Source organism: Eublepharis macularius, chromosome 10 (genome assembly GCF_028583425.1).
Source record: "Eublepharis macularius isolate TG4126 chromosome 10, MPM_Emac_v1.0, whole genome shotgun sequence".
NCBI classification, from domain to species: Eukaryota; Metazoa; Chordata; class Lepidosauria; order Squamata; family Eublepharidae; genus Eublepharis; species Eublepharis macularius.
Window position 1 is genome coordinate 18,534,261 of NC_072799.1, and position 13,333 is coordinate 18,547,593.

At 45.5% G+C, this 13,333-nt stretch overlaps 1 protein-coding gene across 1 annotated transcript in view; it reads left to right on the forward strand.

Annotated features, from left to right (window-relative positions):
• PTPN13 (protein tyrosine phosphatase non-receptor type 13) overlaps positions 1-13,333 on the forward strand; it is a 195,898-nt gene that overhangs the window by 110,609 nt on the left and 71,956 nt on the right. Inside the window, exons 8-10 of the mRNA XM_054989766.1 lie at positions 2,689-2,784; positions 3,786-3,879; positions 11,443-11,662. Coding sequence (XP_054845741.1) covers positions 2,689-2,784; positions 3,786-3,879; positions 11,443-11,662 — 410 coding nt within the window. The remainder of the gene's footprint in view (positions 1-2,688; positions 2,785-3,785; positions 3,880-11,442; positions 11,663-13,333) is intronic.

A 13,333-nucleotide genomic window follows, 5' to 3' on the forward strand; every position in this document is an offset into this window, starting at 1 on the left:
AAAAACACGTGTTGAGTGCCAGGAAAGGTATTGGCAGGTACTGTGGTGCCCACAGACACCACATTGGAGACCTCTGACTAAGCTATGTCAAGTTTAAGAAGCCCTATAGCATTATTACCAAAAAAAATATTTTTTAGCAATTCTTTTGTACATAGAGGCCCCTCATAATCTGAGGCCTTCAACTGTAGCTTACTTAGCTTGTGTGTAAATCCAGCTGTTTCCTTTCCATTTAGGGTCACCAGGGGTCAAAACGGGGGGATGGGGGCAGCAGGGTGCATGGTCCCGTGCTCCTCCATCACACCAGAAAATGACATCCTTTTCCAGTGTGACAGAGGAGCCAGGGGGCGCACTGAAGCCCAGTTCAATAAAAATTGCCTCCCAATGGGCAACTTTTACTGAACTAGCCTTCAGCACGACTCGTGGGGCTCCTCCATCACCAGCTCAGTAGGGAAGCTCAGGAGTGTGCGCATGTTCTTGTTTCCACCCCCAATGGCCAGGTGAGCAGGGCTGGAGGTGGCCCGTAGGAGTGAGAGTTCCCCTGCCACGGGTGGGGGGATCGCAAACTCATTTCCATTATCAATTTACTGCTTTTCTATGTCATTTTAGAACAGAAGCCATAGCTCCTTTTATGGTTTCTTGCAAGAGCAAACATAAGCACCATACACAAGTGCTTTTACTGTCAGATATAATCTCTGTACTTCAAATATGTAGTTTTATAAATCCAGTGATGTCCAGGTCAGGTTTTAATGTGGTTTGTGTGGTTTTTTTGTCAGGTTACGGCAATACTCAGAGCATTGTATTTTGCTGAGTGAACAGACTTGATAGCACAGATCGCTGTTGCAAGAGAGGTTTTGAAAGAACATGTGCAAAGTTGGTTTTGAGGGGGAACAGTTTTAAGCTAATTCCAGGAAACCTGTGTTGTCAAAGGGAACTCAGTGAAGAAAAACTGTTACTTCTGTAACAAAAGTATTAAATAAAACACTTTTCACTGTTAAGAACTAAGCATATAAGGAACTAAGTTTCAAAGAAATTATTTTGCTGATTGCTCAAAGAGTATTGTGTACTTTCAACAAAATTTTTCCTCGCACTTTCATTCCCTGACTATGCTTATTCTGTCCCTGCCTGTTCAATAAAGTTGTTTCTTTTTTTTAATGTTATATAGTCTCCAGTGCCGTTTCCAACACAAAGGCTTCTGCATTTCCCCCATCAAATTTCTGGGCTGGGCTAAAAAGCCAAAATTATAACTGCTTATCAGGGTGGGACAAACAGACTTTTAAACCACAAATAAAAGACACACTGCTCAGCCGAAGCAGGCAAATTTGAATTTTGGCAGGGAAATCGGCCTCTCAGTGAGGGAGTGGTCTGTCATAGCATGCTTGTGCTCATTGAAGTGTGGGTTCACTAGGGAGATCTGAATTCTTCTGTGGCAGCTAGACAAGCTATGGCTCTGAGCACATGCTTTGCATGTCTAAGGTCTCTATCCCTGGCATCTCCAGATAAAGGATAGCATGTGATGAGAAAGATCTTCCTTTGCTTGGTGGTTTGTCATCAGCATAGGGTTGGTGTCCCATGCACTTTGTCAAAGCAGACACATGATGCTGTAGCAGCGCATGCACGGAGATCTGACTTTTCCAAAGGCTTTAATCCAGTCGATGGCTTGGCCGAACATGTTTATGTTTCTTTTCCTTATTTTACTCCATATGGTGAAACCCTGTTGCAGATCAGATGAAAACGCCTCTGCAGTCTTCCAGAGAAATGGCTCCCCTCCCCGAGTTAGTCCCACAATGTTGAAAACCCAAATCCTTAGAACGCATCTTTGTTTTCCTGCAACTCGATGAATGTTTTGTACCAAGTTGTCTGTTGGTGCCATGTCTTCTGTTGCGCCTCAAAAGTTCGTTGAGATTTTTTTTAAAAAAAATGAAAAGCTTTGCAAAATATTACCATCTTTGTTAGTTTTTTTAAGGGAATTATGGCTGCTGTTTGATTTTTTTTCCATTTTGAAAATATAAATGTAAGGAACAAAAGTTTTATATTTCTTTATTCTTTAACTGATTATTATATCCCACTGTAGGTTCAACAACGTTTTACAATGTTGTCTTTTCACTTAGCACTAAAAAAATCTTGCAAAACTGAAGTTGTGATACCATAAGCTCTGCTCCGTCACTGTGGCAAACAGGATTACAAAATTAATTGTAGTCATTTAAAGTGCCACGTATATTAGTGGTAATCAATACATGCTGCAGCAAATAAATTCCAGAACAGGATAAATGGTTGGATTAGGAAGAACTTTTTCATGGTCAGAGTAGTTCAAAAGTGGAACGAGCTGCCTAGGGAGGTGGTGAGCTCCCCTTCACTGGCAGTTTTCAAGAAGAGGCTGGATGAATATTTGTCAGAGATGCTTTAGGCTGGTCCTGCCCTGGGCAGGGGGTTGGACTAGATGTTCTGTATGGCCCCTTCCAACTCTATGATTCTATGGTTCTATCTTAAAGGCTTCTTTCCACTAAGTAGGATATGTTCTGTGTATGGAAGGATACTTTCCAGGAATGGAAGATTCCTCTTACCGCAGAAGAATCCAACTAGTCTTTTTTCTGCATCTCAAAACCATGTAATTGAGGTGATACTGAAATCATTGCTCGTGTTGTTTGGATTAACCCTGCTCTTTTTTTATTTGCTTTGGATCACTCGCAGAACATGGACGCCGATACAAATCTTACCACAATGACATATACAGTACAGACAGTGAAAGCCCATCGTTCATTTCTTCTGATGCAGATTTTAGACAAGGTACAAACTGCTTGTTTTTTATTTCAAAGCTGGGGTCCCTAAAGCATTGGTTCTCAGCTAGTGGGTTGTCAACTTATTAGTGTTGGGTCTGTTTTCATGTGTAAAGGTTTTTATTGTCTTTTGCTGCTTTATTTGCTGCATTTCTGTACCAACTCTGTGTCAAACTGAAAATATTGAAAGACAGACTGAGAAAGAGGAAGCTCTGTGTACAGAAGTGTAGTGGTTTGAGTGTCAGGCAGACATCTGAATTCAAATCCCCCCTTAGCCATGAAACTTACAGGGTGACTACGTATCAGTCACTTTCACTGAGTAAGAATTACCTCACAAGATTATTGTGAGGATTAAAATGGAGGAAGGAAGAGTCATGTAAGCTGTCCTGAGCTCCTTTAAGGCAAGGCAGGATAAAAATTTCAGGTGTACATGGAAATTTTCCTTCCTCACATCTCATTCTGAAGGGAGGGGTTTGCCACAGCCTGAGAGGGACATGCCCAACTGGGCATCCAGTGTTTCTTTTAGAAGATAACCTATAACAGTAGCAGCAACATTCGATTTATATACTGCCCTTCAGGACAACTTAACGCCCCTCAGAGTGGTTTACAAAGTATGTCATTATTATCTCTACAACAAACACCCTGTGAGGTGGGTGGGGCTGAGAGAGCTCCTAGAAGCTGTGACTGGCCCAAGTTCACGCAGCTGGCTTCAAGTGGAGGAGTGGGGAATCAAACCCGGCTCTCCAGATTAGAGTCCTGCACTCTTAGCCACTACACCAAACTGGCTCTTATGCATTCTCATGCTTAGAATGCATTCTAAGCAAATTTAAGCTGACTCTTTTAAAGCTAGCCTCCTGTGTCCAGTGAAGTCCAGGAGAATATATTCCACATAGGAGCAGAGGATGGGTCTTATTGCCTAGCTATGGACAGTCAGGACGTAGTCCTATAGACCAGCACTGTTTTCATTTATGTAACCTGAAGTCCATTTTCTTCTTTTTTTTCATGTTCCAGTGAAGAGAACGGAAGGTTTAAAGAGAGATGACTCCAGTGGCCCAAGCTCAGATGATATTTCTCCATCGAATCAAATCCAGGGACAAAGGTCAAGGTAAAAAATGAGGAATTATCCTCTTAACTGGTTTCTTACAAATTCTGATTCTAAGACACAGAAATTTGCTTTCTGCCCTTCCCTGGTATTTATATCTGTATACTGAAAACGTACTTATATGCATATGTGAATATACAAATATTCATATATTATAATCTGTTACGATTTTGGGAGTTGTGCCTTTCCTTCCTGGGAACTCTTTTAGACCAAGGTTTCCCTGGACAGCTCCCTGTTAATTGGCTGCCACCACTCAGGTTCCTGCTGAGAACGTTGAGACTGATCTCAGCTCAGTTCTAGCACAATCACAAAGTAACTTTGGAAAATACCTGGTAATAATAACAACAACAACATTCGATTTATATGCCGCTTTTCAGGACGACTTAACACCCACTCAGAGCAGTTTACAAAGTATGTCATTATTATCCCCACAACAACAACAAACACCCTGTGAGGTGGGTGGGACTGAGAGAGCTCCTAGAAGCTGTGATTGACCCAAGGTCAACCCAGCTGGCTACAAGTGGAGGAGTGGGGAATCAAACCCGGTTCTCCAGATTAGAGTCCCGTGCTCTTAGCCACTACACCAAACTGGCTCTCTTGGTAGCAAACTCTGTAGTGTCCAGGCCATCTGGCGTATAGAGAAGAGATTCAAAGAAATATCCCAGAGAAACCTATTATAATAAAGAAGCTCACCAAAATGTCTTTATAAAAAAGTGGTTTATTATTTTTTAAAAGGGGGGAATGGTGGGTGGATTCAAAAAGTGTTAGGCAAGGGGACAAAATACAAAACCCAGGGAAGAGCACATGATCACACAGCACACAGTCTTCCAAGTAAAAAGCAATACAGTTGGTCTTACTCAGCTAAGTACACCCTACCTAGGTTGTAGCAGGTTCCTCGGAGCATGTACAGAGTTCCTTGCAGTATACCAAGATAGTGGAAAGTCCTTAACCTCTGGCCCATTGGTCTTGGGGTCTCCAGATGTTAGGCTGTTCCACTGTGGGGACAAAGTCTGGCACTCCCAGACATTTATGGACAATGGAATCTAACCGAAGCCAGCTGCCCCTGTGACTGATTAGCGGATCTAACCAGTCCCAAGCAAAGCACCATCTCTGATGTCAGAAACTATTGCTACCAGCCAGAGAATTAGCACGGGATGATCCTGCTATATTAATGGCTCTGCACTATTAATGGTCTGATCTAGTTGTCCTTTGTCAAAAAAGGGTTAAGTTGGCCAGGTAGCCCTGATGTGGAATGAGGGACAAAGCAGTATTCTCATGTCAACCCCAGGAGTCCAAGAATCAAAACGCTGTAGGTGGCACACTTGAACCATATTGAATCTAGGGGTTCTTTCACATAACCAAACCACCAAATTATACTGAGCTATTTAGAGTCTCTCTACACAATACCTTTGACACATGTACTTCACATATCGGGAGGCTCAGTGTTAGCCAGGAAGCGTAGTTTTAAATGACAGAGCCAGCAGAGATTGCTCTAGAGGGGACGGTTTCTCTCACAGCCCTTCACCACTTCTAGTGTCTCCCCTTCCAGAGCCTTTGCCTTACCGAGGCTCAGTTAATTCAATATTTTAAGCAGGGAGGGCAGCAGGGTAAACGCTCCGGAAGGGGAGACAGTCCAGCATGCCAGAGGCAGCGGAGAACTGTGAGAGAATCCCTCCCCTCCAGCGTGATCTCCACCAGCTCTGTCTTTCAAAACTATCCTTCCCAGCTAACATTGCATCTCCCAACGCTTGACGGACACGCGTCCCAGCATCTTGTGTAGAGTGATTCTTATAGGCGTGGCAAGCATCACCATTTTCATTTTACCAGAAAAAAGGCCCCAGGTCCAGGGCTTCTTGTTGAACATGTCCATTCAGGAACACGTGGTACTACTACAGTTCAATATTTTGGATGGCAAATGTTTGAGGTTTCTCACAAAAAAGTCTTATCATTTATATGTATCATGAATAGTGTGGTATGGGAAAGGAACAGAAAACACAGCCAACTTGCATTTCCTGTGCTTTTTTTCTCCATACAATCTGTGAAAGAACCAGGGCTTTTTTTCTGGGAAAAGAGGTGGTGGAACTCAGTGGTGGAACTCAGCATCGCACAATGACGTCACTTTGGGTCAGCTGGAACAAGAGGGGAGTTTTTAAAAGTTTAAATCGCCCTCGGCGAAAATGGTCACATGGCTGGTGGCCCCGCCCCCTGATCTCCAGACAGAGGGAAGTTTAGATTGCCCTCCGCGCCTCTGTCTCGAGTTCAGGGGGCGGGGCCACCAGCCATGTGACCATTTTTTAAGCGGTGCTGGAACTCCATTCCACCGTGTTCCCGCTGAAAAAAAGCCCTGGAAAGAACTTCTGTATCTTTCCCTGCGCAAATACCCAAGGATTGGGGCCGCTTGTAGATTCCTTTGCACTTTCATTCCAGGCTCAATTCTGGTCTAAGGCAAACCCAGTGGGTGTGCTTCCATTTTTTAAAACTCTCAAGGAAGGCGTGGGGGGGGGGGGCGGATTCCGTAGTTTCATTGAGGAATGTGTTGCATTGCCCAACGACTTAAGGGTTTTTTTGTTAGAGTTAGGAAATGTTTCCTGATATCCCACCTAAATATGCTTTGCTCGAACTTGAACATCTCAAGATTCCATCTGTTTGAGGTTAAAGTCTGAGGCAGGAGTATTTCTGACTCATTCCCCAAGATTTGTGTGGGTGTGCCTAAACCAGAAGGCAACTCTTGTATTTAAAGTGTTGTTTTAAAACAAACCCTTGATCTTATCATATGCAGGTGAAAAAATAAGCGTCTGGAAATTAGACGGATGACTTAAGTCCAAGTGAGCTGCCTAGTCGCTTAGTTGTCAGGAATCAAGCGTGCAGGGGGTCTTAAACTGACATCTCTGTGTCCATCCTCACAGAGGCAATGGGTGTGTGTGGGGGGGGGTTCCACAGATGTGATGAGAAAAGGGAGAGGGCCTAGGGGTGGCCACAGCAGCAACCAACACGAGAATGGACTCCGTTTCCACCCTCTTCCACAGCCCTTGCTACTGTGGCAAGGGCACATTTTCTCACTTCAGCCAGGAAGTGTGTGTTAATACTTGCAACACACAGTTTCATGTCCACTTATATGAACTTCTGCTTAAGCTTGTTCGTAAGAACCTGCCTTGTTATTTTCCAATACCACCATTTCTTTTTAGAGAAGAACCAGTCTTTTTACATATAATAGGAGAATTACCAATGGAGTAAGTATCTAAGTTGGTGGGACCGTAGCACAGTAGAGCTCAATATCAGCAGATTTCAGGAGCTAAACAGGGTTGGCCCCATTAATACTTGGATAGGAGACCACCAAGGAAGGCTCGGGTGGCTGTGCAGAGGAAGTCACCAGCAAATCACTTCTGCTCCTTATTTGCCTTGCTGGGATCACCAATAGGTTGGTTGCGACTTGACAGCAAACACATACATACGATCAGGGCTTTTTTTCTGTGAAAAGAGGTGGTGGAACTCAGTGGGTTGCCCTCAGCTAAAACGGTCACATGGTTGGTGGCCCCGCCCCCTGATCTCCAGACAGAGGGGAGTTTAGATTGCCCTCCGTGCTGCCGCTTGGTGGCGCGGAGGACGATCTAAACTCCCTTCTGTCTGGAGATCAGGGGGCGGGGCCACCAGCCATGTGACTATTTTCAAGAGGTTCCGGAACTCCGTTCCACTGCATTCCTGCTGAAAAAAATCCCTGCATACAATACGTATACGTTTCTAGCTACTAAAAATTCAATGCCAGTCCAAATAACTAGGAGCAAAACAGACTGGAGGGCTGTAATTTTTTTCAAGATGCTGCACCCTATTCTGCTTGAACTGAACCTCTCCCTTTTTTATACTCCCACAAGAAATTCTCCTGTTAGCTGCAACCGTTCCTCCAATTTTTAATCATTTTTTCACCATTGGACTTCAAGATGACAACAGCGAGTGGCTTAGTCAGCCTTTAATTTTCTGACAGTGCATTTTTCCTGTTCCAGTTCATAAACCTCTGAGATAAGATTAATAAGCCCGAGATGCCAACACAAGATTCCTGCGCTTTTTAAAGCCTGCTCTTGGTGGTCTTCTGCAGGGACCCGTCTTGCTTAATAACCTTATCTTCAGTCCGGTGTTCATTCAAGTACTTTTGTAGGCATTGCTAGGAAAGTTAAGAAATACCAAACAAGCAAGTGGTAAAGTCTGAATCCAATGTTTGGTATTTGCCAAGTTAACGCTCAACTTTTTATACTTACTTGTTTTGGATTTTTTTTTTTAAAAAAACAGTCTGTTTGGGGAAGGCCAACATGGAAATGCCAACATTTAGTATGTAACAAATAATTTTGAAAGTTTTTTTTAAAAATCCTCTACCTGAAAAGAGTCGGTTCATACCTGGCCTCAAAATAGCGAGCCAAATAAATAGATCTTGTATTGTTCATATAAAAGATTTAGAGCCACAGTTCATATAAGAGACTGTGCACCCTCAGTTTGCATAGAAGCCATGCAGGAAAGAGAGGAGAGGTTTTTACTCTTCGGTTTCATTAATTGAAACTTGGGCTTTCTGCTGTTGTTAGTAGCATTTGAAAGGGACGTGTCTTTTTCCATTAGATTCCAAGCAGCAGCGCAGGACAGCTGGTTTTAGTTTCCAAAACCAGGTGGGAAGTTGAAAGGCTAAACCCTCCCCTCTCTTCCCCATGTGGCCCCAGTGCAAATGGAGAATATGCTAGTCTGCAGTTTGAATTATATAGCAAGATGGAGATCCGTGATCTTTCTCCTATCTGCTGTACGGAGCTCCCTCCTTTCGCATATATTATGCTCTCTGTCTTACATGGACGGTCTGGAGACTGTCCAAAACATCTAGTTTAACGAAAAGTCCGATAAAATGTATCGCTGTTTGGTTAGTTTGCCATGTTGTCTTCAGGAAAGAAATCTACAAGGCAGAAAGTAAATTTAAGTAATAAGAGTAGGGTTGCCAGGCCCCCTCGATCTCCCAGTGGGAGTCTGGGGCCTGGCTCTTACCTTGGAGGAGATTGTGTGCACGTGTGCAAAGCGCGCATGCGCGCACTCCTGCAAGCGTGATGACATCACTTCTGGGAGTGACGTCATCACGCAGCCCCCGTTTGGGCGCTGATTGGGCCCGTTGTGGGCCCCTGCGGAGCGCAGGAATGCTCCCACGCCCCACAGGGGCCCACAACGGGCCCAATCCGTGCCAAAATGGGCCCAATCCGTGCCCGTTTTGGCACGCATTGTGTCCGTTTTGACGTGGATTAGGCCGATTTTGTACCCCTGTGGAGCGTGCGAGCGTTCCTGCGCTCTGCAGGGGCCCACAACAGGCCCAATTCACACCAAAACAGACCCAATCCATGCCAAAACAGGCACAGATTGGGCCCGTTTTGGCGCAGATTGGGCCCGTTATAGGCCCCTGCAGGGTGCAGGAACGCTCCTGTGCTCCACAGGGGCCCCGATCCAGGCCAAAACAGGCCTGATCCTAGGGCTGCTGTGCGCAGGGGGGCGCAGCACCGCAGGGGGGCGCGCATGGAAGGTGTGCGCCCCCCCGCTGGCCAGGTAAGTGGGGGCAGGGTGGGGGCGGGGGATCTCCCGCCCCCACTGGGGTCTGGTAGCCCTAAATAAGAGCCAGTGGGCCAAGCTACAAGTGAAGAATTATACTTGCATGGCAAGTGAACAGACTCATGTGTATTCCTCCCTGTTCACTTGTGCTCCACTTGTACTCCACTCGATCACGTGAACAGGGAGGAATGTGAGTCTGTTCACTTGCCATGCAAGTGTAATTTGTCACTTGTACCTTGGCCCAGTGTCTATTCCAGAAGGGAGAGAGCTCCGAAGCAGGAGCAGCTTCAGTGACTGTCAGTTGCCCCCTTACTGTAGCACTGTGGTGGGAGAATCAGCCCCTATGCAACTTCCTCCAAGCTCTTAAAGGGGCAGAAACTCCATTTCCCTTTTTGCAAAACTGTCACGCCAGTTCTGTTACATGTGATAGGTTAAATTTGCACATCTTCCCTTCACAGTGTCTGGTCCTTTCCCCATCAGTTCTGCTCCTGAACCTTCTGCTTCACTTCTTATTCTGCACTCTTTAAACTCATTCCTTTACCCCGGCTTCTTTCTCTTGACCCCGGTATTCAACATCCCTCAGGTAAGTACAGCCAACAATGCTTTGCCCGTAGCTCTGCTTTCACCCCAATCCACTTTCCAGTTGAGTGGTTATCCCAGCAGCATGAAGTTAATAAGTAATTCTTACATCCTGACTTAAGAACAGAAGCCAAAAAGCCCAGGGGTAGAGGTGACCTTGAGGGTTTTCGACCATGTTGTTAAAAGGAAGTATATTAGGATTCCTTGCAATTATACAGAAGGTTACAAAATTCCTACGCCAAAGGTGCTCCTGAGTAATTATCAATACGCAACCGAGGTTTATGTTATTGGACATGATGATTATACACTCTGAGGTTTGTTTGTTTGCTTTTGGTGGGGACACGTGTGCTAGAACGCCATAATCAGCTTCTGTTTCCTTAAACATGTGCACTGCTTGTACCACGTGGCGAAATGTAAATGTGTGCCACACTTGCAGAAGACAGTCTTCCGTTGCATGTTTAGACATTTCTTCCTGTGCTTGATTTTAGAACATTTAAAACTGAACCTGTATATCTTTGGCTCTTCTAGCCTTGCTCAGGAGATACATTGTGCTTCCTCCATATCCAGAATGTATACATCTTCTTGCATGGGAAGATACCCAGGAGCAGTTTTGGATATGCAAAAATGCGGTGTGTGCACGGGGAGAAAACACAACCTACTTGTTCTTCCTTTCTAAACAAGTGGAAACTTGTTTAGGCTGCCAAAGTCACTGTTAGTTATAAGACCAGATCTTGGATTTTGCATTGTCTTCTTCTGTGGCTGCTTCCACATGGGTGTTTTGCTCCACTTAGGGTCTCAAACGACACATTTTTATCAGCGTATCCACCTTTTTAATCAGTATCCACACGACATTGTTGTGTGTCCCCCCCACCCCACCCGTCGTCACTTCCCTAGTTCCCTCTACTTTGCCCCGTTGTGCCTGAAACCAGCTTTGGGACAACCTTTCTGGAAAGATTGTATTCCAAGCGTGTTTGCCTCCTGTGTGGATGGGAGGGTGTGGATTTTCCATCTTCCCTGCTCACATCAGCACCATTTCTCCTTGCACCGACCACCCTCCCCACACTGGGTTTTTGCCGTCTTTTGTTTTTAAATTGGGAGTAGCTGTATTGCTATAGTGTCCTTAGCAAAATTGCTGCCACTGTTGCTTTTTTTAAGCCAGCCAAAAAGCCTTCTGGTGGCACAGGGGCAGGAGAAATGGAAGATGTGACGGGATATTGAGGGACAGCTCAGAGACTATTTCCATGCATACGCTTTGTTGCCATGGCAGATGCCTCTGCATTTGTAGCAACGCATGCACAATGGAGAATCGTTTTTGTGTGGAAGCACCCTGTGATGTTTGACTGGCAGTGTGCCTGATGCCGTTTAGTTCATGGCAATGAAACTCATTCTTCCCCACCCACCCCACTCTTACCTTCTCAACAACAGGCAATATGAAGCATCTCTTGATGGCAGCCTAGTAAGCCAAGAAGTCATGCTCAAGCGGCAGGAAGAGGAAATGATGCAGCTGCAGGCTAAAATAGCCCTCCGGCAGTCTCGGCTAAGCCTCTATCCCGGAGACCTAGTGAAGACATCCATTTTGGACATGTCCAGAGATCCCCTAAGAGAAATTGCATTGGAAACAGCCATGACCCAAAGGAAACTAAGGGTAATGTTCAGACATATTTAGGCATCTGTACCATCAGGGACAGCAGGCAAATCTGTCATTACTAGAATCTCTTCTCCTCCTCCTCCTCTGTTCCACCCCACTTAAACACACCTGTCTGAAAAATATTTGTCTTAAGGTGTCCATCTACAAGGTAGTAATTTGCACATGCTGGTATGAACAGCTGCTGTACTTGATGAAGATTGATGAGCGTTCTTGATTATGGCTGTGTCTAACTTTGCTACAAATTCCTTCTCTTTCTGCTTGGAATACTGTGTGTGCACCCCCAATGCATTGTTTTTAAGAGAACCCTGTGCTTTGTTTCTAAATGGCTATACTGAATGGTCGACATCCTTATCGGCCGCTCTGGGGCTTGTCTCTTTAAAATGTCATTCATGTTGACATGCCTTACACTTTTAGTAGGAGGCGTGCATGTCCCAACAGCAACAGAAATGATTAAGCAAACAGGTTGGGACTACCTGTTTCAATGCAAGCCAGCTGCAGCCATTTCAGTGGTGGATTGCAGACTTCCTTTAAGTACACTTTGCAGCTTATGGCTGTGCGAAATGCTCATGTCAACGTCATGCATTGAACAAATGGGTGTGTTGTCCTTTCTTCCTTATAAGATCATTATACCCTTCCCATAGCATTCACAAGGAGGCTTATGATGGATAACCTCTCAGGAGACTTTATGGCTGCAGCAACTGATCGGTGGCGTGCCGGGGTGGTTCGACAGAAAGCCGTGGTGGGGTGGAGTTGTGATGGCAGCTGCAGTGGCTCTCAATCTTTCGTGAAAGGATAAATCCTGACAAGAGGCTGGGAGTGGTAAGAGGAGGCACATGGCATGCCTTCTTTAAAAGGGCTAGGGGAAGGGCCAATGAGGAGGCAGCAGGCTGTGTAAGAGGGTTGCTGGGGAGAAGAGGGTGCCCTAGCAACCTCCTTCGCTCCTGAACTGAGGTTGTTAGGCCTGCTGGTCCAGACCAGGGTAATGGAGCCTGGCTCAGGGGGCCGGATTCCCACAGAACCCTCACAGACTAAGGCTTCTGCCACTGAGCCACAGCCCAACCATCTTAGCAGAAGGGAATCATAGGGTCCAGCCCCATGTATGTGAAGAACTACAACCTCTTGGAAGTGCCGCACAAGTGCTATATTATTTAAACAGACTCATTAAAAACAAAAATCACAGCATCCCGAGCAGAAAAAATAATGCTAGATCCTGCCAAAAGCACATTTAAATCTTTCACTTGGCGTGAAATTCAGCCATGAAGGCCCTGGATGAATGGGTGTGCAGAAAGGGTTCCAAAAGCGAGGTGTCGCAACAGAGAACACCTTGTCTCCAAAGGCACACAGAGCAGATTCTAGGAAGATCTTGCCAATCGGGCAGGTTTGCATGGCGGAGGGTGGTCCTTCAGATCCCTTGGCCGCAGACTGTTCAGGTCTTTAGAGATCGGAACCGCTGCTTGGAAATTCGTGTAGCACTTGTACAGCGGGATTTCTCTTTTAGGCCTCAACGTGACTTTTGAGGGGGTCACGACTTCTCAGCTCAGTCTGCCAGCGGTGGCCAGTTTAGAGGACTCTCACGCACTTTGAAGCAGCTTGTAGCCAGGTTTAAACACCCTTGGGACGCAGCCCAGCATATTGAGAAACGGAGAGCAACTTAAGCAATGCTTTCCT